The sequence below is a fragment of the Nipponia nippon genome, unplaced genomic scaffold (assembly GCF_047370975.1).
Source record: "Nipponia nippon isolate SJK-2023a ecotype South Korea unplaced genomic scaffold, ASM4737097v1 scaffold_1, whole genome shotgun sequence".
Taxonomy (NCBI): Eukaryota; Metazoa; Chordata; class Aves; order Pelecaniformes; family Threskiornithidae; genus Nipponia; species Nipponia nippon.
This window is the reverse complement of record NW_028262290.1, coordinates 126,712,386-126,740,319: the sequence shown is the minus strand read 5'-3', so window position 1 is coordinate 126,740,319 and position 27,934 is coordinate 126,712,386. Positions and strand designations below refer to the sequence as shown.

The 27,934-nt window shown below is 39.8% G+C and overlaps 1 protein-coding gene across 5 annotated transcripts in view; it reads left to right on the top strand.

The window, feature by feature from the left end:
- The window catches only part of KAT2B (lysine acetyltransferase 2B), a 45,597-nt gene that overhangs the window by 6,262 nt on the left and 11,401 nt on the right, over positions 1-27,934 (top strand). For all 5 annotated transcript variants that reach the window (XR_015707789.1, XM_087771658.1, XM_087771636.1 and 2 more), the window contains exons 2-11: positions 2,644-2,770; positions 7,343-7,488; positions 8,005-8,094; positions 10,374-10,555; positions 12,933-13,124; positions 15,808-15,914; positions 17,665-17,790; positions 20,185-20,321; positions 21,720-21,928; positions 25,841-25,967. Coding sequence is in view for 4 of the 5 variants with exons in the window: in XM_087771658.1 (XP_087627784.1) it covers positions 2,644-2,770; positions 7,343-7,488; positions 8,005-8,094; positions 10,374-10,555; positions 12,933-13,124; positions 15,808-15,914; positions 17,665-17,790; positions 20,185-20,321; positions 21,720-21,928; positions 25,841-25,967 (1,443 nt within the window). In the remaining variant the exon portion in view is untranslated. The remainder of the gene's footprint in view (positions 1-2,643; positions 2,771-7,342; positions 7,489-8,004; positions 8,095-10,373; positions 10,556-12,932; positions 13,125-15,807; positions 15,915-17,664; positions 17,791-20,184; positions 20,322-21,719; positions 21,929-25,840; positions 25,968-27,934) is intronic.

The window sequence follows — 27,934 nt, the reverse complement described above, 5'->3', positions numbered from 1 at the left end:
GAGGGCAGAAAAAATCTGTGCCGTTGAGCATGCTGTTTTTATTCTTCTGTGGGTGGGTTGATATTTATTTTTGGCAGTTTAACTGAGCTGTTATCACGATTCGTACATCTGTTTGTTTGCATCTTTGCTGTTAATTATTGTGTGACACTAAAGTTTGTGTAGTTACTCACTGTTTATAGTTTTAAGGCTTGATAGTAAACATTGTGTGGTGAGCTTCTGTGAAATACTGTTTCCACTTGGAGAAAAAATTCTCCAAAAGCTTGTGCCTAGCTTGAGGGGTTTTTTTGGACATGTTTCATTGTGGTATGATTTAAGGCAATTAATAATAAGCATGATATTATGCCAGTAATTTAGAGTGTTGAACATTTGTCCGGACAGCTGCATGGGAAGGATCAAATCTTACTTCCCTAAAATAATATTCAATCAATTTTTGTCTGAGAACTTCTTTGTGATTGTCTCTTGAATTTTCTTTGGCAATAATCTCATTTTCTGACAGTTTTTTTCTGTGACAGTTTCTCTATCCTTGTCTTAACTGCAAAAACTTTCATGGCAATGTTGCCTCTCCCACAGAGCAAATGTGGATAGCTCATTTGGCATTGGTTTTATCTCTAGCTTGAGATGCTAATTGAAAATGTGGTTTCACATCATCTCACAGATGTCCAAAGTCCCCACATCAGGGCAATCCTTGGTTCGCAGGTGTCACTCAATCACTGAGATACTCATTAAACTTTAAGAGGTCCTGTAGGTCTGGATAACAAACAAAAGTAAAACTGGCTCAATGCCTGTGAAACTGAGAGATGGTTTCTGCTGTAAAATAACATCATGCCTTCTTCACGTCTCTGCCAATCATATTACTCATAGAAAACATGATAGAAAAATAACATAAAATTCACCATAAATCCATCCAGACTGCATTTTATGAGACTTAAAAAAAAAATAAATTGTTTTAATCTTCCCCAGATTTCACGTTGAAACCTCCCTGATGGCATATTATAAATACACGGGGTGGCAGGCAGTCTGCACCCATGCAGTGAGTTGGCAGAGCCAGGGGGTTCAGGTGACGCAGGTTGTCCCCCTTCCAAGGGAAGTATGTGGAAGTGGTTTTGCTGGGCACTTGCAGGTGGATTTCTGAGTCATCCTGGTGGTTCTGGCTGCTGAAAATGCCGCTCACACCCCTTCGTGCCTGCCAGGCTGTCCTGGGCGCAGGCAGAGGCCATGGCATCTGGGGCCAGGAGCCCAGCCGGATAAAGACTTAAGCATTAGAGATAGTAAAAACATCATGTGGTGCTCAGCAAACTGCAGACAGCAGTTTTTTCTTGGTGCTCAGGTTGCTGAATATTGAAATTAGTTTGGAAGAACAATTTGCCATCAATCTACAAAGCTGTCAGTCTTAGGAGCTGTCAAGCTGTGATCCTTTCTGCTTCTCCTGGGTTCTTCTTCCTTAGGTAAGATGGGATTTGGAAACATAAAAGGAAAATGAAATAGGTTCCTGAAATAGATTGCATTAAATATATTCAGAATTGGTTTTGAAAAATGACACATTAGTGCTGGATATATTAACATCACAATTTTTCCTACTAAGGTTGTTTCAGTCATAAATATTATGCAGCAATTGGCATACTTTCCTCACTGAGGTCTTGGCACTGCCAATTCATGAGTATCTTGTTACAGCCCAGTGCACAGGTATCTCTGAACAGTAGAAAAGCATGCTTTTCTTCCGATTAGATCTTCACATAGGGATATGAATGCTGTTAGAAGAACTTTACCGTTAGAAGAACTTTACCATCAGAATAACTAAGATCTTTTGGATATGCAGAAGAGAATCCCCTCCTATGAAGTTGCTCTTTGGGTAACTTTGGGTTCGAACTTCTGAATGATTTGAAATGTGATTACCCAAGTCACAACCTCTCCCTTCATGGTCACCCCTTTTAGCTGCAGTCTATGAGTGGTGTTTCGGAGTCACTGAGCATAAATAAACTTTCCAGGGTAAGCAGCAGGTTTCATTGGTAGCGTCACTGTCTTTGGCATCCGTGGCTTTTGTGGCCAAGCCTTGCTTTAGACAGCATTCTCCAATAGTGTAGTTATTGTTTGCTTATTTCAGTATTTAGTTAACCCTGCTTGGGTTGTCATGGGCTTGGTTTTAGTTGCGTGAGTCCTTGTTGCCAGTATAGCTGATAAGGCAGTGATAAATGTGTTGTTGCCTGTTAGATAACCTGTTTGTGCTGAAATCATTAAAACTGTCTCAGTGGCAGGATCTATACATGTTGATATACCAGTAAATGTTTGAATACTTCTTTCATATAGGAGCTAGAGTGAGGGCTTTCTGTAAAGGAATTAGCCAGACTTTGTGTATGTATTTTTTCCAAGCACAGTTTGCTTACCAGAACCATGTTAATCTCTCTGTTTGGGGTGCTGTTCTATTTCTGATTATTTCTAGAAAATAAAGTCTAGCTGTGTGGTAGATAAAAAAACAAAACCAAACAAAGCAACAACAACAAAACACCCTGAATATCCTCCCCAAAACATCAAAACAAACAACTTTAAATTAATAATGTTACTTTTTATTGCTTTTGAAATAATGCAGTTTCGGCAAGTTCCTGTTTTTTTACGCTGTTGATCGATACCCTTTTGCTTTGATTTCAGGCTGAGGAATCCTGTAAATGCAATGGCTGGAAGAACCCCAACCCTCCTCCCACGCCACCCCGGGCAGAGCTGCAGCAGGCGGTTGTCAGCCTGGCTGAACCCTGCCGCAGCTGCAGCCACGCGTTGGGTAAGCTTTTGCCTTTCTCCTGCAATCCACGTGCTTACACCCAGAAGTCTCCACTCTTGCGAGACGGAAGTCAAGATGCCATGCCAAGACCTAGAGATGGGTGTAACGGTTGGACATAAATGTCAATTAACTTAGATTAAAATGTGTCGGAAATATCCTAAAATGAGTTTTGAAGAAATTGAATGAAGGTACAACTTCTAACAACCCCGACATCTTAAATTGTTAAAATGCAAAAGCACTTTTAAGCTACCCGTAACAATTTTAATACTTTGTGAAACATATGCATTAACCTCACATTGTTTTATCTGTCAGCTGCCTTAGTTACAACGTGAACCCTCTCCTGTAGGCTGTATTACGTTTTCTTACTACAGAATAAACTATAAAATATTCTTGGACATTGCTAAAGCAGGTATTCTTACCTAAAAAAAGAACTGTGCCTTTTCCGTGTCACAGAAAATAATACTGGGGTTGTACATCTTAGCACTAAGTTATTGTGCAGACAGCTTGCATATCTTGGAAGCAGCTGCTCAAAATCCACTGTTAAATACTGTTGCGGGGCTTTTTTTTTTTCCCCGACTAATAATAATGATTTGTTAACCAACCACATAGCCTGAAAAAGAGTAGTGAATCACTGTATTATTTTTTTTAAGAATTTGTGGTTATCCAAAATAAAAGCTGATGACTTTTTCTGTATACATTAGGAAATATTGAATAAAAATTGAGCTAAAATAAAATTCAGAACTAATTGAAAAGAAGCAGTTGCTATTTAATTTTTGTTGATATCCAAAACTTAGGACGGTGAAATAAGAAAAAGGAAACATAAAACCTTCACAATGGATCATTTATTTTTTACTTTCAAAAATAATATTGTACTTTGTGTGGAATACATTTTTTTTTAATTGGGATTTATTTCTATTTCTGCTCTCTTTTCTTTTTATGCTCTCATTACATTTGATCTATTTCTAGGCTTTTCAGCAGATTCCTGTCCTTTCCTGATATCCCAAATCTCTGGGTTTGCTTGCAGGAGAAGATTAACAAATGCATAGTATCGCAGAAAGTTTGGTCGCTCTAGTCAAGTTAGTTTCAACCTTTCATCAGGCAGCTTCCCTGTGCCTCTTTTGCAGTTAGGGTAGCTTGTGTTACACATCCCTTGCAGTCCTGGCCTTTGAAGAAAGAGGTTTTTCTTTTTTTTTTTTTTTTTTTTTTTAATTCTTATGAGATGTGTCTGTCAGTTCCCTGTTCTTCAACAGAATTTGTGGATGGCTATGTATTTTTGTTTTTGCTTTTGTTTTTACAAAAGGCTCTTCTAGAGGCTGAGACTGTTTTTGATCTATTAAAAAATCTTATATTGCTCATTAGCTAGGGAACCAGGGAAAACCAGTACTGTAAAACCAGTACCAGTGAAATGTACCTTATGGAACAAACTGTATTTTTATTTATTGCTGTTTTTAGAAAAGGTAAAGTTTCTTATTCTGCCGGTTGCAGCTAATGAGGATGATGTTTCATTTGAAATAACTGAAATGAGTTGCTGTCTGCTTCCTCATGCTACTGGCAAAAATATGTCTTTCAGTGGTGTTTTCCAAGATAATTGTCCTATTCATCTCCTTGAAATTAGTGTGTTCCTGCTGAATGCCTTTAAAACCGGACTGACCACAAGGTGTGCAGGCTTCAGATTATCATCTGCGCTGCATTTTGTCTTCCTCAGAGAGCCGTTGAAGTAGCAATGTAGAAATTCCTGTACTGGTTAAAGCCATACCTGATGTAAAATGTAGGATGTTTGGCTTTTTTGCCTTTTTTTAACTTATTATTTTCTTCCAAAGGTAATCCTAGACATTAGTCTTGCTTGAGACATCTCTTTTTAGGGGTATGGTTCAATCTTCAAGCCAGTGCAGTTTTTGGTGCATAAGTCTGTCTGGTGGTGCATATTAGCTTATCAATCTTATTTCTATCTACTTACCTACAACTTGTATTCTTCTATTTGTGGCTCAGCCCCGCAGCTTGGCTCTGTACTGGGCTTTCAATGAATATTTATTTTATTTGGGTGATATATTGGGTCACTACCGTAACACTGTGAAGTGGTGACTGAATTGTGTGTTGGGAGAATTCACTCTCCACCAGCCTCAAGACCAGGTGTTACACAGTCAGAGGCTCATTTCTGTTTTATATTTAATTGGTTTCTCCTGTGTTACAGGGTGCATTTTCTTATTGGTAAACATGTTCAGTCTTGAGTCTAGTGCACTTTTAAACCTCGTTAATTAATGTGTTAGTACACTATGTACACACTCAGGCTTTCTTTTTTTTCCCCGGCACTGCCTTCAGTTCCCGCTACGCACCTTCACGTAGCATATTTGGGTGTTTCTTGCTTTGTCTGTCCTATATACATTACTAGTGTTTTTATGTACACACTGATTTTAAGATAGACTGTGGCCACATTCCTTACGAGTCTGTTTTCTAACTGCTCCTAATTCATACACTCAAGTACTTGCTTATTGAAGTTGCACAACTAGAAGAATTAACTTGCTATTTTTCAAGTCTTCATATCATTGCATTGGCCCTGCTCTTTCTGCTTGCTTTCTTCTTCTATATGCTGTAGCAAGCTATACTTGTGATTTATTTTTTTGAAATTTATTATTTTGCGAATGCAACAGCAGCTGAAGAAGGATGTACCAATTGGGCAATGCAGATAAGTGGGACTGTGTAACTCTAGTCAAGAGTAACTCAGTATTTGATGTCAGTGTACTAAAGCTTTGATTTTAATAAAACGTTTACTAATGGCCACAAGAATTTGGGAATGGGCTGTGAACATCCGAAGAAAGAGTTTGTTGGACTGATGTACAAACATTGGTGAAAATGGGTAACCAGTAGTAAATACATGCTGGTAATACACTCATTACTTTTAGATTCACCATATGGGTAATAATTCTCTAGTTTAATAAACTGTTTAAACATGGCCACTAAGTAGTCAAGGTAACTTTCAGTATTGTTATGGAAACTGTGTGGAAATGGCTTCTTATGCTGATGTTTTATTCATTTGTTGGTTGAGTGTGAGGTTTCTTTAGTATGTTATCAATTTCTAATGCAATGCTCATCTAGGAGGGAATTTATTACTTTTACAAGATCAGAACAGACAGCTGGGAATATTAAACCTTCATATATGGCTCAAGGACAGAAATGAAATAGTTTTATTCTGCCCAGAATGCTGAAAATTTGTCCTTAAAGAAAGCCGATGATGACCATCCCCCTTTCCATTCTGAGCATATGCTCAGAACTTAAGACACTATATTATAAATGTTCATTTAAGTGGAAGGGATTGGTGTCATCTTTTTAATGTTCTGGGCCATAGTGTCCTTTTTGCTTGAAGCTGCACAAATTTATTGAATTTAAATGTTTTGACAGGTACCAAACTTTCCAAAACAAACCGTCTTTGCTGGGTGGCCAATAAATATGATCGTTTCCAAGTCAAGCGTTATTTCTCTCCGGTTCCTCTCCCCTTAAGGAATCAGATTTATGGTGAAAATTTCTTACCAGTCCTAATCACACTGGCATATCTAAGATAATGTAATAATTATCTAAGAAGTAAATATTGATACAAGTTATTAAAATATATAAAACTGAATATGCCCAACCTTTTAAATAATTTTCCTTTTCTCGTACAGGATATTTTCTTGTCCTTTCAGAGGAAAGGATATGCATACCATGTACATTGGCCTGGACTCAGCGAAGATCATTGGTTTTTGTAATGCAAATATCTTCTTTCTGGGAATTGACTTTCTGTTTTAAATTGGCTTCTCTCTTCCTGGGGCCACTTGTTCAAACCAGCTTGAAATGAAGGTCCTGCTTCACATGTACAAATCTCAAGCTTTTGAAAATTACAAATGTGGAATTGTATTTACTTTTGGAGATGATAAAAGGGAGTTTGTTACTTGTAAGTTATGATACATTGAAAGATGCTTTTTTGTAAGCTTCTGCACAAATGAGCATGTACAATCTGCAAAAGCTTTGTTAATATAGCATGCACAAAGCATCGTTTGACTTTACATGATATGAAAGTATGAGACTTAGCCAGTAATGTCCATTTGTTTGTTTAAAACAAAAAGCCTGTTTATGGAGCTTTTTTTTTTTAAAAAAAATCTTCATGGAATAAGGTGCTACTTGTATCAACAACTGGATTACCTAATTTATGGGAATTATGGATTTATTTTCTTTAGTCAAGAAACTTTGTCTCAACAGCATAGCTCTTGGACAAAAATATATGTAGGTATTTATATATTGCAACATATCTATATAGACAGGACTTGTGTGGTCTGTTTTAAGTGTTAACAGACACTGTGATTCCAAACAGCCTTTGTTCATCTACTGTGGGAATTACCACCCCTGCACTACCTTTACATCCTCCTCATCCTCCGATGTGACATATATTTCAGTTACCTCTGATAAGACGTTCGGTTTAAATAGATTATTACAGGATCAGTGCCTTTACCATTAGGGCTTAGTTTGAGATTCCTGGGGAATACTTGTGCTGTTGGTTCTCTCAGTAGGCTTGTTACAGGTTTGGATTTTTATTTCATTTAGCTACTCATGTTTCTCACCTGGAGAATGTGTCCGAAGAAGAAATGAATAGGCTCCTGGGGATTGTATTGGATGTGGAGTATCTGTTCACCTGTGTCCACAAAGAAGAAGATGCGGACACCAAGCAAGTTTATTTCTACCTGTTCAAAGTAAGCTGAACTTGTGTAGTATCTTCTCAGGTTTTTCACTCTCTCACACATAAGCCAATTTCACTGCCCCTCATGCATGTATTGACTTTATCTGGTGAGATTTTTTTCTCTAGTGTGATGCTCTAGTGGCTAACTATGGGCTAGATATTGTGGAACTTGCAATGTAGCATATCTTACTCCAAAAGTCATCCAGATGATTCAGAAGCTGACCCTGAGTCCCATCTATAAACTGTCCAACCTGCAAGCCTTACCCTCCTCACTCACACATTGGGAAAAGTCAGTTGACATAAATGCTAACTTAGCTGCCTCCATTTGCTCAGAGAAGCCTCTCATATGCATTTCAAAGAAGGTGAATTCACAGTGAAGTTTAGTAGCTATAAATTTAGATGACTAAACAAGCAGATATGTAGCCAGGAGATTTTCAACGCTACTTGCAGTGTGTTGTGCGCCTATGACTTCCATTGGCCCTCTGTATGCAAATATGCTAACTTAAAAAAATGTGTATATTTTTAACAGCTTTTGAGGAAGTGTATTTTACAGATGGGAAAACCTGTAGTAGAAGGATCTTTGGAAAGTCCCCCTTTTGAGAAACCTAGCATTGAACAGGTAAAGAGTCAACACATGGGTTTGGTTGGTGTGGGGTTTTTGGGGGTTTGTTTGTTTGTTTTGGAGTTGTTGGGTTTTTTTTTTAAACATAGGCACTGGTTTTGAAAACATGGCATTTTAGGCAGTTTGCAGATGTTTCTGTGTATTACTTAGGACAAAGTAGGGGACTGTAGGAGACTTCTACTGCTTCTCCTTTAGTGTTGGTACAATAGTTACATTATTTGACTTCCCTCATCATTCATCTTATGCTTTAATGAAACTGACTTTTTTGTGGTTTTAGGGAATGAACTCAAAATACTACTTTTATGTGTGGCAGTTCTTTCTTTGTTTAAAGTGATGAAAAATGCTGTTGAAGTTTTGAAATCCAATATTAAAATGACACTTGTCTTCTATAAATCAATGAAAATGTTACAATCCGATTCAGTGAGATCATAGCTTTCTCTTTCAAAGGGTACACAACAAAAAACAAAGCCAAAATCAAAGAATAACTGAGGCTTTTGTAACTCTTAGTGGATAAAGAACATGACAAATTCAGATTTTGGTTAAATAAGCTGCTGAGAATGCACTTTTGGCACACAAGTGAGCCCATTAGCTCCAGTGAGACTATGCAGAGGCTCACATACCTCACTGAAACAGGAGCTCAATGTTTTCCCATCAGTGGATGAGTGAATGCTCTATTGTTAAACAGGATATTTTAAATGTTAAGACTATTATGTGTAGTAATTATTTCCTTGCAACTCTTACTTCTTATAATTTAGGAAAATCAAAACACTTTATTGCTGAATTTCTGGGAAGCTTTCACCTTAAGTTCTCCTTTAGTTTGAGTATAAACAAAGAATAAGTGTATGTAATCTCCATACACTCCTAGTTCTTTAAATATGCTATTAAAAAGGTTTTGTACAATATAATTTTTTGTCACATTTGTCATAGTGTTCAATTTGCTTAAGAAAGTAAAGCATAGAGATAAAAGGGTAATTCTTCTTACAGTTTTTTTTAAATAATTTTCTCTTAAAATAGACTGATATTTTGAATTCTGTTTTTAGTAGTTCAGCAACTCAATCACAAAATTATTTGCCAAGCAGCAGTATTATAATTGATTTATAATATATATGTATTGCAGCACTTTTAGTCACACATTTTAACTATCTTCAGTAGTTTTTTTTTTTAAAGTGGACAGTATACAAAGTGCAATGAGGCAACGTACTTGTGAAATACTGGCACTTTTTAAGAAATAATATGATGCGTAGACACAAACTTAACAAGAAGTCCACAAGCCCTAGTCTACTATTGAAAAGTAGCTGGAGAAGTTTATAGGTGATACTTGATTTATAGAGGAAATAAATCATGCAGCATGATTATCAGCAGAATTGTGCATATGTGAGCATATAGAAGAAAGAAAGCCTGCTGGATCTTTCTCTTTCCCTGACAAAGTTTTTTACTTTCAGAAGCAAGGAAAAATAAAGAATTTTCCTTTTCTCTCTGTCCTGGTTTCAGCTGGAACAGAGTTAATTTTCTTCCTAGTAGCTGGTATAGTGCTGTGTTTTGGATTTTGTATGAGAATAATGTTGATAACACACTGATGTTTTAGTTGTTGCTAAGTAGTGCTTACACCAGTCAAGGACTTTTCAGCTTCCCGTGCTCTGCCAGGTGCATAAGAAACTGGGATGGAGCATAGTCAGGACAGCTGACCCAGACTGGCCAAAGGGCTATTGCATACCGTATGACGCCATGCTCAGTATATAAACTGGGGGGAGTTGACCAAGGGGCAACGATCGCTGCTTGGGGACAGGCTGGGCATTGGTCGGCGGGTGGTGAGAAATTGCATTGTGCATCACTTGTTTTGTATATTCTTTTATCATTATTATTATCATTTTCTCTTCCTCTGCTGTCTATTAAACTGTCTTTATCTCAACCTATGGTTTTTAGGTGTTTTTTTTTTCCTGATTCTCTCCCTCATCCCACTGGGCTGGGGGCAGGGTGAATGAGCAGCTATATGGTGCTTAGTTGCCAACTGGAGTTAAACCTCGACACTCCCTTTAAGTCAGCTGCTGGAGGTGGATAGAATAAAAACATCTGGATGCATCTGCTGCTGTGTACAGGGGAACCAGCTTGTAGCAGCTACATGAGTAGCTGAGCAAGGAGTTCATGGTCTCCAGTATTTGTTTTCTTTCCCGTGTAATGCAAGTTCAGGGTTAATAAACAGAAAGTGAGGAATGTTCAAGGACACTCCTACAAAAATTATGGCTAAATAATTAAAGATTGTTTTCTTCTGTTTTAAGGGTGTGAATAATTTTGTGCAGTACAAATTTAGCCACTTGCCGTCAAAGGAAAGACAAACGATAGTGGAACTGGCTAAAATGTTTCTGAACCGCATTAACTACTGGCACCTGGAGACACCTTCTCAGCGACGACTAAGATCACCCAATGATGATATTGCGGGGTATAAAGTGAATTATACCAGGTAACGCTGCTTTTGCTTGTTATAAGTCTTGCTTACAAATATGGCATGTACACACTTCAGGAATACATCAGTACCTGTATGCCATAGGTGCACCTTGTGAATTTTTGCAGTCATGGAGTTTATATGAAAACCTGACGGTTTTAGTGAGACTATATCAGAGTTTCGCAGGCAACCTTGTGTTTTGAGAGGTGTGCTTTATCAGCCAAGAACAGGGAGTAGAGGTCATGGACATCTGTATCTAACAATGCTTTTTGCACGTCCTGTGTTTGCAAAGTTGCTCTCAGTCTTAAGTTATGAGCCTCATGTAAGATCCTTATTTCGTGTACTAAAAATTCAGGCAGGTTATTATTCAACTTAAAAAAAAAAAGAAAAAGAAAGAAGATAACATTAAGCATTGCAAAGCATCACAGTTTGAAACCAAATCATGGAAGATTTGAAAAATTAAAATAATTTTCTGAGTGCTTGAATGCTAAATGATGAATAGATACTGATAGGTTCCTTAAAATGATAGTTCTTGTTATGACCTTTTAAGATGTCTTCAGAATTCAAAGGAATAACTTAGTCACTGGGGGAAGAAGAGCTAGGATAAAAAGCCGTGTCTCTCTTAATTTTGCTTTTCTCATAACAATAGTGCAACGCCTTTTTTCAGTTAGCACAGAGACAGCAGTTAAGGTTCCTGCCGGCGCAGGCAGCAGTTAACGTGCCGCCCGTGAGTGCAGGCAGCAGTTAGCTAACGTCTCTGCCAGCACACCTGTTCCCAGGAACGGCCAGGGACATTTTTCCTGGCTGAGCATGAGGACTGCCTCCAGCCCACTTTTCTGGTGGCCTTTCCTCTGAAAAACAGCTCCATGAAAGAGAACAGCAAATCCTGGTGTGAGTTGAGACTGTGGCTGGTGATACAGCAGACTGTGCTGTGTCTGTGTCCAACTGGGGTGCGCTCGGATGACCTGTCGCCTCAAATAACTACCTGGCTTAAAGGACAGTTACTGATAATCCATGGGGCTCCTAAGACCATCTTTGGTGTGTCTTTGCCCTCCATTTGTTTGTGATAAAGATGTCAGATAGAATGGGTTGGTTGGAGTCAACTTTTATTAGGAATCAATAGCTAGCATTGACTCTGGTTGGTGACTTTTATTGTTAATCATTTTGTCACTTGCTGTTTCTCAAACCTTCCTGCCTGCAGTCCCTAAGGCTGCCTCCGACCCAAAGTGCTGACTGTTTCTGTCTGATCTAACCTGTCAGCGTGAGCTTCTCCCCGCCGCGGTGTTTGAGGCACTGCTTGAGGTGCTGAGGAAGCCGCTGTGTGCCACAGGCACACCTCGTGAATTCGTGCGGTCACTGACTTCATTTGAAGACCTGATGATTTGAGTGAAACTGTATCAGAGTTTCACAGGTATCCTTGTGTTTTGAGAGGTGTGCTTTATCAGCCAACAACAGGGAGTAGAGGTCTGTGAACATCTGTATCTCACAACTCTTTTGCAACTCCTGTGTTTGCAAAGATTGAGACACAAGAGTTTGGGAGAGCGTTTTGAGACAGGCTGTACTTCGGGTGTGGATGAGAAAACCAGTGCAGGATCCAGCACTGTCTGTTTGCATCCAATTCTTAACTTTTTTTTTTTTTTTAAAATTGTTGGAGCTTTCATAGTGGTTGTGGTCTGATTCTGTTGAAAATACAGATACCATTGACTGTTCACTTACATGCAGATACTGAAATCTTGTTTATAAAATTAACAGATATCGTGACCTACATAGTCGGTGTGCTCCTGATCTAACTCTTCAGTACCATAATCCCTTTTCCAAGAAGAGTAACATGACATGCTATATTTTCATATGTACTTCTTAATGCAAAACTCATTGCAGAGGGAGTTACTGGTAAATGGAAGAGTATCGAGTCAGGAAGAAGCTAGCTGGTGGGAGAGCAGGGTGGGAGTCCAGTCGGATTGGGGTGGAGATAGAAGCGTTGCTCCTTTTGTATCTATGCGGGGAAATGCAGAAGTTTAAAGAGGGGAAAATGGGCCAGGCTAAGGGTCTTTGGAGTCGCAGGCAGAAGACGTGTGAGGCTGAATGAATGAGCTGTGGAGAGAATCCCTGACATCAACACGAGTTTTATGTGATCTATGATCACTGCCTGGAACACTTTGTGGAAACTAGACTGCAGAGAAAAAGAATATATGGAGACTTAAAAGTACTTGGCTGTCATTTCTTTAAAAAACTGGGCAATATAAATGCTGCTTAACTCTGTCCAGACTTGATGTGGAACCGATTTATATTGTCATATAGCTCTCAGCTGCATTATAAATGATGTGGGTAGTGGTTTTATTGCATTAATTTATATGTTAGATGGTGATAATTATCTGGCTTTTTTCCTCCTTTACAGGTGGCTTTGTTATTGCAATGTCCCTCAGTTCTGCGACAGTCTACCTCGGTATGAAACCACCCAGGTTTTTGGTAGGACATTGCTTCGCTCCGTTTTTACTGTAATGAGACGGCAACTGCTGGAGCAGGCCAGGCAAGAAAAAGACAAGCTTCCTCAAGAGAAACGAACACTAATCCTCACCCATTTTCCAAAGTAAGGGGTCCCAATGTGCCTGTATTCAGGTTAACCAGTAGTATGCAACTTTGGCATGGAAATGGAAAAATTACTTGCAGCTTAAAATAATTTGTCCTTTTATTCAGTAACTAGTACATACTGCAGCTTTTTTTTCTGTCATAGCTTGAACTAGTGTATTTTATGTACACAACCGCTTGTTTTGCTTTGTCCTAGGGCTTTACTTTTAAAAAGGGTTATTCATCTTGCTGGTGGATTGTGCTTATTGCCTATTAGCAGGTATTGTTGCTCTCTCGCTTTCTTTTTCTGTAGTCCTGGGGAGCCACATAGATCCAGATCTCCAAAAACATGCTGTCTTCTGCTTTTGTGATGGAGCAGTAAAGAGAGGAGTGTTGTACCGGAGTTTATATACACCTAAGAATTTCAGTTTAATTCAACATTGTAATAGGGAACAAAGTAGTCATCCCACTCCCAGAAGAGATGCGTTCATTTGACAAAGAAGAGAGTAGTTAGTATAAAGCTGCATCAGTGAATCCTAAACTCATGAATTTCATATTGACTACCTGTTCCAGTACTGGAATATTGATGACAATCTCTCACAATTAAACAACAGTAATTACATATTGGGGTATGTGGGAGAATGACTTGTCTTGAAATATGCTCAATTATGACAGTCCTTAATTTCAAACATTTTGCTGGTGGCTAAGGGTGATGGTGACAGGATCATTCATTGTATGCTTCCTGTTAAAGTAGTGTATCACTTGAAAATATCCTTGTTTTGTGAGGGTGGCTTGGCTCTAGCCCATATTTTAAAAGTCTGTCCCTCCTAACAACAAAGGAACTGAACCTACAGGAGAGCTGGTGGCATTGATGCTGTGCAAGCTGCTATCTGGGGCTAGAGTGGGTTAGTGCTCAGGGAAATGAAAAACAATATGAGCTTTCCAAAGCTGGGTAGAGCCAGGATTTTTTGCTCCTACTGTTGTTAATAGTGCCTTGTACCACTTTGAAAAGTGTAAACTGTCTCTGGGGTAGACTGTTATGGATACAGGAATGTTTGGGTATATCTGGGAATATGATTATGATCTGGCCCTGAAATAGGTATAAAAAAAGATTTAACTCCGCACTGATACAAGGAGCAGATTTGCGGAGGAAGGAGGTGTGCATACGCCCCTATGTTTCCACTGCCTTTTACAGCCTAGAAAAGTAATTTGAAAAGCATTATTATTCACTGCAGTTCCTCTTAATATTCTGCTGGGAAAAAAAGAAAGACAAGCACTGTTTGATGATGATCTGTGGGAAATATGAATAGTGTCTTAAATCTTTTACGGGCTGTACTTGTCTGAAGCATTTGTCTCTCTGCTGGTGTTACGCAGTGTGAACCCTGAGGAGGAGCTGCCGCTCAGAGCACGAAGCTGGTGCCTGGTTTCAGTGCAGGGCTCCCGGCTGCCCTGGCCGCTCCTTCCGAGGTGAAGTGAGCAGCCACAGATTATATGTCTATGTGTACCTAGGAAATAGTCACCACGGGGTCTGAACGCAGAGTCTTTGTGCTACCTGTAAAGGTAGCCTTTGCTAAAGTTTAATTTGTGCTTCTGCTCCGTCACAGGTGGTCAAATAGCTGTTACAAACTTCTTAGCCATTATCAGCCATGTAGATAGCAGGAAACACCGCACATTGCAGTGCTTAGGTATAAATGTATATATAAGGTATAAATGTATATATAAGGTATAAATATATATGAAATAAAGGTATAAATATATAATTGTATATATATAAGGTGTATATATATAAAAATAAAGGTATAAGTATATAAAAATAAAGGTATAAATATATATAAAATACAAGAGTAGGACTTGATCCTGAAAATCCTTATCCTGTTCAAGAATGTCTTACTCAACAGTCCTGTTGGTTTCAGCTGGACAGTTTCTATACATATAGATGACTAGAGAGTAAAAATGTGCCGTGTCAACTTCTGGTCTGAAAACCCCTTTTGTGCAACATAGGATAAGCACCTATCTTGCTTCTGAGAGGAAACTGCTGTATTAGCCCTGTGAAGGCAGGCATGCTGGATAGTCTGATCTGTGGAATTTCTCTCTCATATAATACTACTGAGAGGTTTAAAATCATGCTGTTTCTGTAAGTGTACAAAAGTAAGATTAAAAATACTGTTATGCAAGCACAAACATGCAATTAAATGTTACAGCAGCACACTTAAAGGAATGAAAATATCTTCCTAAGAGCATTGTTAATAACTAACACTGGGATTTTATAAATCTGTAAGAGGCATAAAGCAAGTGCATCTGCAAAACACCAGTTTATCAAAATAGACATATTTTGTCATCATTGTATAACATGAGTAGCTTGGCATCTGTCAACTCATAGCTTTCTTATTAGTGCACAGTTTTGTTCTGTAAAAGCGGTTTGTAACTGTTTCTTTCTGGATTTGCAAATTAGATAAATATTGCTTATAATCAAAGATAAATTTTCATAGGTGAAAGCACTCTACTGAATTAAAATACTTGATGTCTACTCTGGCTTGTGATTTTGTGTGCGTTTGTTTTTTTTAAAAAAGGAATTGGCCAACAACATTTTCTTACTGAGTCATTAAATATTTTTAAATTAAAAAAAGTTGCAAATGCTTATTCTGAAAAAGAACCTGTTCTGAATGATCCTATTAAGTTAATATTTCACCTGGTTTTGTGCCTAGGTTTCTGTCGATGCTGGAAGAAGAAGTATACAGCCAGAATTCTCCCATTTGGGATCAGGATTTCATGGTGTCTAGCTCCCGAACTGGCCAGCTGGGAATCCAGACAGGTAATTTGCATTCAGTGATGGGTTAGGGAGCACCTGAATATAGAGAAACCTGTACAAGTGATGAATTCTAAGGAACGAGGTGTAGATATGCAGCTTTACAAATAGCAGGCTATACCAAAATCAGTCTGCCTTGAGTAAGCACAGATGTCTGACTCTGGTACTTCCTCATATAAAGATTCCATTTTGACGATGAAATCCAGCTAATTGAAGGTGCCAGTGGAGCGGGCTGGGTGCTGAGGCAAATCGCCTGAGCAGCACAAGTGCACTCAATGTGGGCAAGTGAGAATGGTCAGTGGGTAAATGGCTGTGGTGGGTCACCTGCTGGACAGTGATCCCCTTGCACAAGGACCCACACCAGTCCTCTGACTCCCTAGCAGCAAGGATGTAGGGTCCTAGCAGTAGGGAAGTAGGGGCCTTCCACGTCAGATGTCCCGTTGCCTTTGCACACATGCCTTTTGATTTTCTTGGTTTTGTATAGCTTTTCCTTGCTTTATTTCTTATTCATGTGCCTCATCGGCTACTCTGCAGCTTTATTCACTTTTCCTCAGTTAGGGTACTGAGGTATAAGTCATCCCTGAAATGGCAGGGGGACATTGATGATGATTTTCTCTCACTTTCCCCGTATCCTCTTCCTTTCTGCTCAAAAGTATTTAAAATCCATTTATGCAGCTCAGGGGTTGACCTCAATTTTCAGTATTTTAGGAAGCAAAGACTGGAGGTATTTAGTTCAATATTTTGTAACAATTCAGTATTTTGAAACAATTGTTGATTATCAGTTGACAAAACGATCATGTCAGCACTTTATCCGACAGTGAATTTCCTAGAGTAGCAGGGAAATTCCACTGTGACAGATACAGGGTTTTTCTGTGAGAAGTTCCTGGTCTGCACCATAAACTGGTGAATTATGCCTTAGGTGCAAGTTCCTTGCAATTCTAAAGTCATGTTGCTCTCAGAGTTCATTCTATCATGTACATTTCTACAGTGCTTCGTTTTAATGTGCACCTCTTAAGCACTGAATTCTTGGCATGAATATGGCACAAAAGAGCTGTTGCTGGTGATGACACCAGGATAAAGCCATGCAAAGAGAAAGACTGCAGGTGTCCAGACTGCAAGCTGTCACCTCAGCTCCCCACCTGCCTGCCAAAAATCTTGGCACAAATGAAAATCAGATGATTTGGGATGAGTGTTTTTTTTTTTTTTTTTTTTTTTTAAATATTAGAGAGAGAGATGTTAGTCTGCGGCTTTTTAAAATAATAGTTTCATCCTCTTAACTGGTGGAACAGCTTCTCCCTTCCTTGAGTTTAATTTGTCCAAGCAGTCTTTGAACACTGTTAAAGTGGACAGCTGAAGCTGAATGATGAGATTTTGCTTTTCAATAGACCCCTACAAAAAGCCTTTTCATGAGGCTGAACTCCAGTAGGCTTGGCAGGTATGTGAAGGAAGTTTGTTTTCTTAGCTTGTGCTCAGCACTGCAGAATAATAAAGCCTGATATTTGCAATGAAGTAAAGCTAACTGTCATTCAGCAGTAATACAGTTCTTTGTTAGGTAGAAGTTTAGAAAAATATGTTGAGATAAAGCTCTAATGTCTCTGCTTGCAAACTGGTGGCATTGCTCTGTTGCACAACATTAGCTGTTACTTGGCAGGTGGTGGGTGTGAAGTTGGGTCCCTCGTTGTGACAGTCCCTCAGTCAGCACCGTAATGGGTTCCATGTCCTGATCTTGTTGTGTTTGTCTTTTATGCCATTGCAGTTATCAATCCTCCTCCTGTTGCAAGGTCTGTTTCATACAGTGCAAGTCCTTCGTCTCTGGAGCAACCCAACAGTGGGAACATGAGTCCTGCTTGCAAAGTTTCTTCTGCCCTTGACCCAAACCTAGGTAATGAAGAGGGAGACTTGCTTTTGGGCATTTGTTGATGTTATCAGTAGTTGCAGTATATGGTGACCATTGTCTTCACTCTGCAATAGTGACCTTGAGGTGTTTTTGCTAAAAGACACACACACACATATTTTTTCTCCACTATGGTAATGTTTAACTAGCAGAAATGGCAACTGTATTTGAAAAAAAAATTGGTTTGTTTAAATTCAGTTAAAATGGGGAAGGGTCTGCTGGTGTCAGAGACTGTTGAAAAACACTTTATTTGGAGTACATGTATTATGAGCCATGAAAAAAGGTTTCATTTAAATGAAGACAGAGTAGAAGGGGCCATTGGTTTTTTTTGTTTGTTTGGTTTTTTATATATTTCAAGGTACTGAAATTACATACATTTGAGCAATAAAGAAAAGCACAAACATACCAACCAGGTTAAATTTAAAACCTGAATGAGGTCAGGTTAAAAAAAAAAAGTTTTGGGGAAAAAAAAGTTGTTGAATGCATAAATTCTCCTAGTAAATCCCTTTTCAAACACCTCACGATTAATGAGTCTGTCAAGAGAGTTTGTAGGTCAGAGAGATGATCACGAGCTCATGTAAAGTAAGTCCTCAAGGAAGTAGAAAAAGCTAAATGAATTCTTAGCCTTGGTGTTCACTGCAGAGGAACTTAAGGCGGCTCCTAAACTGCAGCTTTCTTTGGGGGACAAGTTGGGAAATGGTCTTAAAAGTGGGAATGAGTACAAGAATTTTTTTTTTATTACAGATCAGCAAAATGAGTAGTAAGTAGTCACCAGAAGAATTATGTTTTTTTGAGAGTGTGAAAAGAAATATGGAATTGACAAACTAATTATTAAGTTGTGCAGCTGAGCTGTCATTGGAATTGCCCTCAGGACTACGGAATTGAAACACAGATGCAAAGCTAGTTTGCTTTGCAAAGCTAGAACAAAGCAAAGGGGTTCTAAGAGAATTCAGGAAACTGTCAATTGTAAGCCTCCTATTTCAGACAATTAGAAGAAACAATAATAAGCTGATTAAGACTGGAATGAATAATTGTTTGAGTAATGTGATGTGTGGAAATTCACTGTGCCCTTTCTAGAACTCACGAATTGTACATCTCTGTGAAGGAAGTGGTGAGCATTTGGAAAGGGTTTTCTGTACCTGGATTTCCAGAAAGGTTTTGACACATTGCTTCAAAAAATTCTGTTTTGAAACAAGAAATTAATCTCTTGGGAAACAAGAATGAAGGTCCATTCACATATGAATAACTGTTTAAAAAGTAAGAAATAAAGAATAGGAATAAACTGTTTCCACAATGAAGGGAGGTTAACAATAAAATGCTATTGTTAAGAAAACAATTGTACTGCTTGAAAGTCTGAAAAGGGGAATAAACAGTTTGTTCCACATATATTTAGAGCGTTATAGCTGTGGAAAAACAATCTGTACAATATACGTAAAATAGTGGGCATAGTGGGCGCTAAGCGACCTGGTTGTTTCAGAAAGAAGATCTTAAAGCTATTGTGGATTTTCCTTAGGGAAAAAAACAAACAAACACACAAACCCAAACCAACTTATCTCACTGATAAGTGCTGATCACAATGGCAAAGTTCTGCATCCTGGCTCTAACAATGACCAGTAGCAGATCTTTAGGGAAAGAATACAGGAACAAGGTAACCATGGAGTGATATTCCTGTTTGTATGCTTTCCTGGTATTTGGCAGTTTGCTGCTTGGATAAATCCTGAGCTAGCAGCTGGCTCTATCAGTATTATTGTACCCACTAATCCTGGGTGGACTTTTCTTTCATGAATTTGTTTAACTGGTTGCTTTTGCTGTATTACATGTTGGTCTGCAGTTAGTAGGGCAGTTAATAAGTAACATGGTATATTTTGATTTGGAAACTTCATAGGGATTTTCTAAGTCAAGTATGTATGACGTGCCAGACTGTATGTGCTGCTTGGTTTACAAAAAGGGTGAAAGAAATCTATAATGGATACTTTATTCCACTGAATCCCCAAATGGGATTTCATGTTATCTGAAAGTATGCACTATAATTTGTGTATTGAGCACTGACCTTCCAAGACAGCAGCACAGAGAGGTTCATTGCAGAGGATGCTGAAACAAAAAGAAAAGCAAATAGTTTCACTGTGAATTTACAGAGGTATAGGAGAAGGAGAGGTATATTCATCCTGCTTCATGCTAATACCCCAGTGCAAAGACAGAATTGCAGCAGTGATAAGTATTGTTCAGATTGCATTTCTTGCTCTTTCTCCCTTTCTATAGGGATTAAAAAAAAATCGCCAAACTTGGCATACAAATTAAAGAATGTAACACAAGTGCTAGACTTCACAGTGCTAGTCTTGTGACTGTTTGGTTGTTCTAATTTGTCCTGGTTTTGTTTTATAGGGGAAAAGAGAAAAAATAATGAACCCTATTCTCTGGAGGATTCAAAAAGACCAAGGGTTGTAGGAGATATTCCTATTGAGTTAATCAATGAAGTAATGTCAACAATTACAGATCCTGCAGCAATGCTTGGGCCAGAGGTGAGAAATATATAGACCTGGTCTGTTTGCAAATGGCCTGTTTTCAATGAATGTTCCACATGGATAGAGTATGATAAGCCCAGAGTCCACAAAACTTACCATGCTGTCAGTAAGAAAATTAGAGACTTTCAAAGAGTATGCTTAGGTGAGCAAAAAATATTGATGAAATGCATCATTAACATGAAGAATAGTTCTATCATTTTTTAATGCATTGTATACTGTTTGCAAAGAGACTTGGAAACTGATGCTAGTAAAAAAGTAGATCCCAGGTTATTTTCCAAAGTACTTTTGTTACAGAACAGTTCCAGAGTATGCTTTTTATTGTTAATCATAGATGTAGCTCATAAGGTAAATGGGGTTCAAATACTGCAGCAGAATGAAAGATCCAAAGTTAAAACCTCTGTCCAGTGCAGAAGGGCTGATCTAAACAGTTATTTGCTCTGTCTTCCACAGTTGCTCTTTTTTTCTGCTGGAAGAATAAAACAAACAGAATCGCAGAATTGTGCCATGTACAGAATTGCACACTTTTTTTCTTTTGGCTGGCTTTTCCTCCTTCTGTTCCCTTCGCCAGGCTATGTTTTGCCAGCAGCTCTTGTTTGCCAAGGTTTAGCTAGAGACTGCTGAAGATTTGGAACCACCTACATTTCTTACTCAAACTATATACTGTGACTGATGGCTCTGCATATTACAAATGCTGTGCCAGTCTGGCTGTTGGGGCTGGCAGTGACTAGAAACCCAGCAGCCAAACTTTGCTCTAAAAAGTAAACAGTATGTGCATGCAGAGATGTTTTGGCATTGTAAAATGATCTTGAAAAAAAAAGTTAAATAAATTGTCTGTATTAATTTGATCTCCATTCAAATATATGGATGCAATTACTAGATATGTAACAGCAAAATCAGTAGGAATTAAAATGTTCTTTTTAGGTTCTTACGATAGTGGCATAGATAGTGGAAAGCTAGTTCTAAAATGAAAAAATATGACTTTGCCTGCACCGCCATTAAAATATGTGATTTGCAGTATGCATAGGCGAATCCACTACTTTTGTCCAGGCTAGCTGGACTAAAGAAAATATGAAGACTTAGTGACATAGGCTTCAACTGGATGAGTGCTGTCCCTTGAGAGATTTTGGAACTTGTTGAGTCATAACCATCGCTGTTGTTGCCTAATCTTTACCAGAATAAGTTTGAATAATCTGTGTACACTGTAGCGTAGACTTATATCCAGCTTATTTGATGGTGTCACTTCTGCTAAGAAAAGATAATCATTGGCAGCTCTATTTTTGTAAAAAGATGGCTTGGAAAAAAGAGGGGGTTTCATTTGTTTGTTCATTAAGGCTGTTCCATCAGAGGATGTGAAATCTCCAAAATGTGATTTTGTTCCTCTTTTGTGTGGTGCAGACCAACTTCCTCTCGGCACACTCGGCCCGGGATGAGGCGGCAAGGCTGGAGGAGCGTAGGGGGGTGATCGAATTCCACGTGGTCGGCAACTCCCTGAACCAGAAACCCAACAAAAAGATCATGATGTGGCTGGTTGGTTTGCAGAACGTGTTCTCCCATCAGCTGCCTCGAATGCCGAAGGAGTACATCACGCGCTTGGTCTTTGATCCGTGAGTACCGCTGGAGAGGGGTTTGGTGGGCGAGACGTAGAGAGCCTGGTGCTGGTTGCAGGCAGCAGTGTAGGAAGGGGCCAGCCGAGGTGGCATGGAGGGCAGCTCTGCCCGTGCTACCCTCTTCCCATCTTTTCAAGCCCCCATAACTCGTGGCCAATCTAATTGGATTGTACCCAAATACTATCTCGGTGGCTGTATTAATGACGAGTGGCTTCTTGTTGTGGGACTGTGGTGGGTTGACCTTGGCTGGACACCAGGTGCCCACCAAAGCTGCTCCATCACTCCCCCTTCTCAGCTGGGCCAGGGAGAGAAAATATAACGAAAGGCTCATGGGTCGAGATAAGGACAGGGAGATCACTCAGCAATTACTGTCATGGGCAAAACAGACTCGACTTGGGGAAAATTAATTTAATTTCTTACCAATCAGATCAGAGTAGGATAATGAGAAAATAAAAACTAAATCTTAAAACACCTTCCCCCCACCCCTCCCTTCTTCCCGGGCTTAACTTTACTTCTGAATTCTCTACCTCCTCCCCACCAGTGGTGCAAGGGGATGGGGAATGGGGGTTGCGGTCAGTTCATCACATGTTGTCTCTGCTGCTGCTTCCTCCTCAGGGGGAAGACTCCTCACACTCTTCCCCTGCTCCAGTGTGGGGTCCCTCCCATGGGGGACAGTCCTCCACGAACTTCTCCAACATGAGTCCTTCCCACAGGCTACAGTTCTTCACAAACTGCTCCAGCATGTGTTCCTTCCACGGGGTGCAGTCCTTCAGGAACAGACTGCTCCAGCGTGGGGTCCCCCATGGGGTCCCAAGTCCTGCCAGCAAACCTGCTCCATCATGGGCTCCTCTGTCTCCATGGGTCCACAGGTCCTGCCAGGAGCCTGCTCCAGCGTGGGCTTCCCATGGGGTCACAGCCTCCTTTGGGCATCCACCTGCTCCAGCATGGGGTCCTCCACGGGCTGCAGGTGGATATCTGCTCCACCGTGGACCTTCATGGGCTGCAGGGGGACAGCCTGCCTCATCATGGTCTTCACCACAGGCTGCAGGGGCATCTCTGCTCCAGCACCTGGAGCACCTCCTCCCCCTCCTTCTTCTCTGACCTTGGTGTCTGCAGAGTTGTTTCTCTCACATATTCTCACTCCTGTCTCTGGCCGCAGTTGCCCAGTTGCGCAGCCGCTTTTCCCCCTTCTTAAATATTTATCACAGAGGCGCTACCACCATCACTGATGGGCTCAGCCTTGGCCAGCGGTGGGTCTGTCTTGGAGCCAGCTGGCGTTGGCTCTGTCGGACATAGGGGAAGCTTCTAGCAGCCTCTCACACAAGCCACCTCTGTAGCTCCCCTGATACCAAAATCTTGCCATGCAAACCCAATACAGGGACGTGGGCCTGCAGGGAAAGATCCTACCTATCTTGTACTTTCAAATGTTAGAACTGAAAGTCAGAAAGTAATTATGGTGCTTATTAGTGGTTTCCAGGCCCATACTAACTTGCAGGCTGCTCCATCCTCAGTCTGTGGAGATCATGAACTAAATGGCAGCAGAGACTGAAGTTTTTCAGTGAGAACAACTTGTGGGATTTATGAAGAACAGCAGCATTTAAGTCAGCATGGGAGAAATCACTCCTCACCCAAGCACGCTGCTTTTCTCTTTATCAGTGCAAGTTTCCTGTCTTGCTTTGGGTGCAACTCTACACTGCAGACACTTGAAAAGAGGCACATTGGCTGTAGCAGCATCCACAGGTTACACATGGGCCTCCGCCTGCCCTAGTGTCCTGACTGAATTGTGCCTCAGCTGCGCAAGCATGAAGGGAGGTTCTTCTCAGAAGTGTCCGCTTTTCCACCATTGTGTTTCCTGCAGAGTCTGCTTCCTTTCAACCAGTATGTGCTAAAATTTCTGCCTCTGAACGATCCATGCCTAATGGTAGCCCAGGGGTTTGCTGTACTGACTGCAGCACCCCGCAGTGGAGGGTGCCTGTGGGCTCATTGTTGTGTGTGTCAGCAAAGACTTAAGAAGCTCTGAGCTGATCACAGCCAGCTACGCAGCCTGGTTTGTGGAATTGCCTTTCTCCACCACTGGTGATATCAGCCTCTGTCTTTGTGCCCGGTATTATAGCTGCAGCAGTTACAAAAACATTTCTGGAACCCTTTCCTCTGCTTTTAGGCTGACTAGCATTCCCTCGGCGATACTCTCTCAGTGCCAGCAAACACTGCTGCTGCTGGGTCTGTGCCGTGCCTGAAGCACAAACAGCCCAGTGCTGGGGACTGTTGGACAGGACTTCGGTCTCCAGGCGCAGGAGACTGATCTTGGGGCCTTCTTCTGGGTTCTTCAGATTGGAACAGCACTTGTCTCATGAGGGCCAGCACAGTCCAGACTCTTTCACCTCTTCTGTGTGGGGGTAAGCACCGCTCAGCCAGGAGAGGCAGGCAGCACTGGGATCTTGTCTGAGTTTAGGAGCCTTAGCAGCACTGTGACCTCAAGCAGAGGCTACTGGTTGAAAAAGCCAGGTTCCCTCATAACCGAACATCAAAGCAAAATTCTGAAGTAGTGATGTTGAGTCATGGCCTTCTCCCGTATTTCTTATTGGGAAAGACTCTTCTAGTAGGCTGAGAGGAACTGCTGGTAGTTTAAGTGCTCTTCAGTATAGATATCTGTCTGGAGAGTGGTCTGCGCTTGAGAAAGAGGTATAGATATTGCTACAGCAAGAAAATGCCCTCCTTTATGTGCCCGAGGCAAGCAGTTGACCCAAAGGAAGGGAAGCACATTGCCTGGACAGCTCAGAGTACCCCAGCATTGCTGTGAATCTCCAGGGACACACACTGGAGACCTACACTGGGTAGTGGGTCATACAAACCTACGTCAAGTGTGAGATACTGGAGTCCAACATTTCTCTTCCCGAATTTCTTTCAGCTATTACCTTACCTTATGCCTTTAATGTTCTTATTTCCAAAACAGCCATCCTTACTGAATCTCGTTGCTTAAACAATACAAACATGAGTAAACAAAATTAAAAGCTCAAGCTACAACATTGCTGCTGTCATTCCACAAATAAAAAGCACCAAAATAAATAGAAGAAAAAGAAGAATATATAAAATGTATAAAATCTCCTTCAACTGTGCACATAAAATATAACTACTCTTCAGACTACCTTTTTTTGGCAGGGGCTCACTTTTGGCACCAACCTTTCCCCCCAAAAAGATATCTTCTGTAAATTTACTGTATTGCTTATGCAATTTATAGGATACCGTGTATTGAATAATCTAGAGAACAGTTGCAGTGTAAATCTTTCCAGACCTTGAGGATTACACTAAAATTCTTAATCCTTGACACAAGGGTTCAGATTGCACCTCGCTATGTCTTTCCTGGCAGTCAATGTAAGTGCAACGGAAATGGATATTTATTCTGGTCTTGATTCCACTAGGAGTGGGTGACTAGAAATAAGAAATATCATTTCTTGCTTCATCAGCTGCATTTGAAGCTGATAGCTAAGCTACAGAGAGTGCATGCAAGGAAACAGGAATCCCTTAGAAAGGACTTGCTGTCCTGTAACTCCATTAATTTCTAATTTAGTCAGGGTAAAATCATCCTGAGAACTGCGCAATGGCATAACTGCCAGCAATAGATTCAATGAAAGCAATACAACTCTTATTTATTGGGCATTACCCTAGCATCTAGGAGTACTTGGCAAGGCCAGGACCTTGCTGCATGAATGATGAATTTTATGGTAAATTCAAAGCATGATGTTAAAATAGCAACTCTCCTGTAGATACAAGCAGCTAACTTAACAGAGGCATATACAATTGCATTAGCATCATGGAAAGAAGTGAATCAAGTTTCTGAAAAAAGAAAGGTAATGGCACTTTATGTACTATGTACATGAATTAAAGTGACTGTTATTTTTGCCTACTCAGGAAACACAAGACTCTTGCATTAATAAAAGATGGTCGTGTTATTGGTGGTATCTGCTTCCGAATGTTCCCCTCCCAAGGATTTACGGAGATTGTTTTCTGTGCTGTGACTTCTAATGAGCAAGTCAAGGTAAAAACAATTCTCTACTAGAGTTTATTAAATGCATTTGAGTCCCATTCACTATTGCATATGCTCCTAATTTTGTTAGTCACATTGAATATATTGCTGAGTTGCCAAACAGAAATAGAGTTTGAAAGATACAGTGATTCTGAGTATAATGCACAAAACCAAAGCAAGATTTGGAATCATCAGCATAATATTAGGATTACTTGTAATGAATTAAATAAATAAAATCTTTCTTAACACAACAATAGTGGCCAGTAGCCTCCCATTCTCCAAGTATTCACTTCTCTGTCTCCAGCAATTGCCTCTCTGTGTAGTGCAACACCTTGTGGTTGACTGAAATAAGTATTACTTGTGTGTGACAGTAATTTGTGTTCAGTCTGGATGATGCTCTTAGTCATGTGGTTTAGTTTTTGTTAGTCCTGTGAGGAGCATAGAGTTGGACTCGATGATCCTTATGGATCCCTTTCACCTTGAGATATTCTATGATTCTATGATCACTTTGTGGCGTTACATGACTTCAATCAAAATGAGATAGATCAAAAAAATTAGGTATAGTTTTGCATTGCAATATAAGCACACGATCTATTCTATACACTCTTTTTTGATTTAATTTCACAAAATGTTCTCCGAGTGTTAAGAATTAGTGGTTGTGTTGAAAGAATATAGAGCACTATGAATACAGGAGATTCCTCCCTCTTTCCTGGGGACTACAGGTAGATCTAACTATGACCGTTTGATTCAGGATTTTGCCTTTAGATGGTGCTGTAGCTTTATGTTTTTCAGTTGAAACTGTTAGAGCTGAGATGTGGGTTAATTCAGTTTGTAGCAGTTGAATATGCAGAGATTGTGTGCCCTCTTTTGAAGGGAAGAGCTCTGGGTGTGGGAGGGTAACACAGTGGGACTGAAAACCTGTGACAACTGTTAGTACTTGGATTATATTTCATTTTATTCAACTCTGGTGCTAGAGAGGAACATTCCCCTGCACTTAGCAGCGGCCTGTCGTAAAAGTATCCAAAGTGTTTTAGCAAATGCAAACAATAATGGAATATGCTTAAGTTATATCTATTCTAAGCTTGACTAATTCATAAAAGGTGTTTTCATTCTACTAAAACAACCAACTGTACTACACAAGTTAGACTGCCAAAGGTGTGTTCTGATTCTCTAGAAATAACCTTTCAGAATATAATAGAGCAAATAAATCTGACCCACCAGAGTGTCTCCTAGGTTGCATGTGCACACATAATGCACAATTTCTTCTGTTACCCTCTGGGTGCCTCGCTGTATCAGTTGACTATTTCTGAAAATTTGCCTTCCCATATTCCTATCTGAGTAGGATGACCCCTACCAGCAGGTAACTGAGAAAAACTAGATGTTCGCACATGGGTGAACTACCTACTCTTGGGAAAAATAAAGTCCTATTTTAATTCAGTTTGAGGCTGGAGTAAGGAATATGGGTACTGTTTTCCTTTATATGTGATATTTAAAAGTTGGATTGTTTTGGGGATAGTTTGATCCCATGTTACAAAATTATTTTAAATTTTACTGTACATGGCTTAGTTTCCTTTTAGGATTGTTAGACTTTGGCAAGTGTTTGTGAGAACGAATAAATCCTATGAAGGTTATAAAAATAATAGGTCAGCAGAAAATGTTTGAAGTAATTGTCATCATAATTGCTGGAATTTCTTTGAGACACAAAGTTGACATTTTTTGTCAGAGATTAGATGCTTTAGAGTTACTGGAATGAATTGCAATGTTTCAGGTGTAAATAAAATGTCAGTGTCTCATACGCTGTTCCTTTCACCCTGCTGATGAGAAGGGAAGTGAGGAGCTTGGCTAGCTCAGGTACTGCTAGCTTGCATTTAAGGAAAACATTTTTCATTAAAAATTTTTGTTCAGAGTGTTTGTCCTCAAAGAATTTGAGAACTCAAATTTGCAATTGGAAAGTCTCTTCATTGTCTTGAGCACTTCTG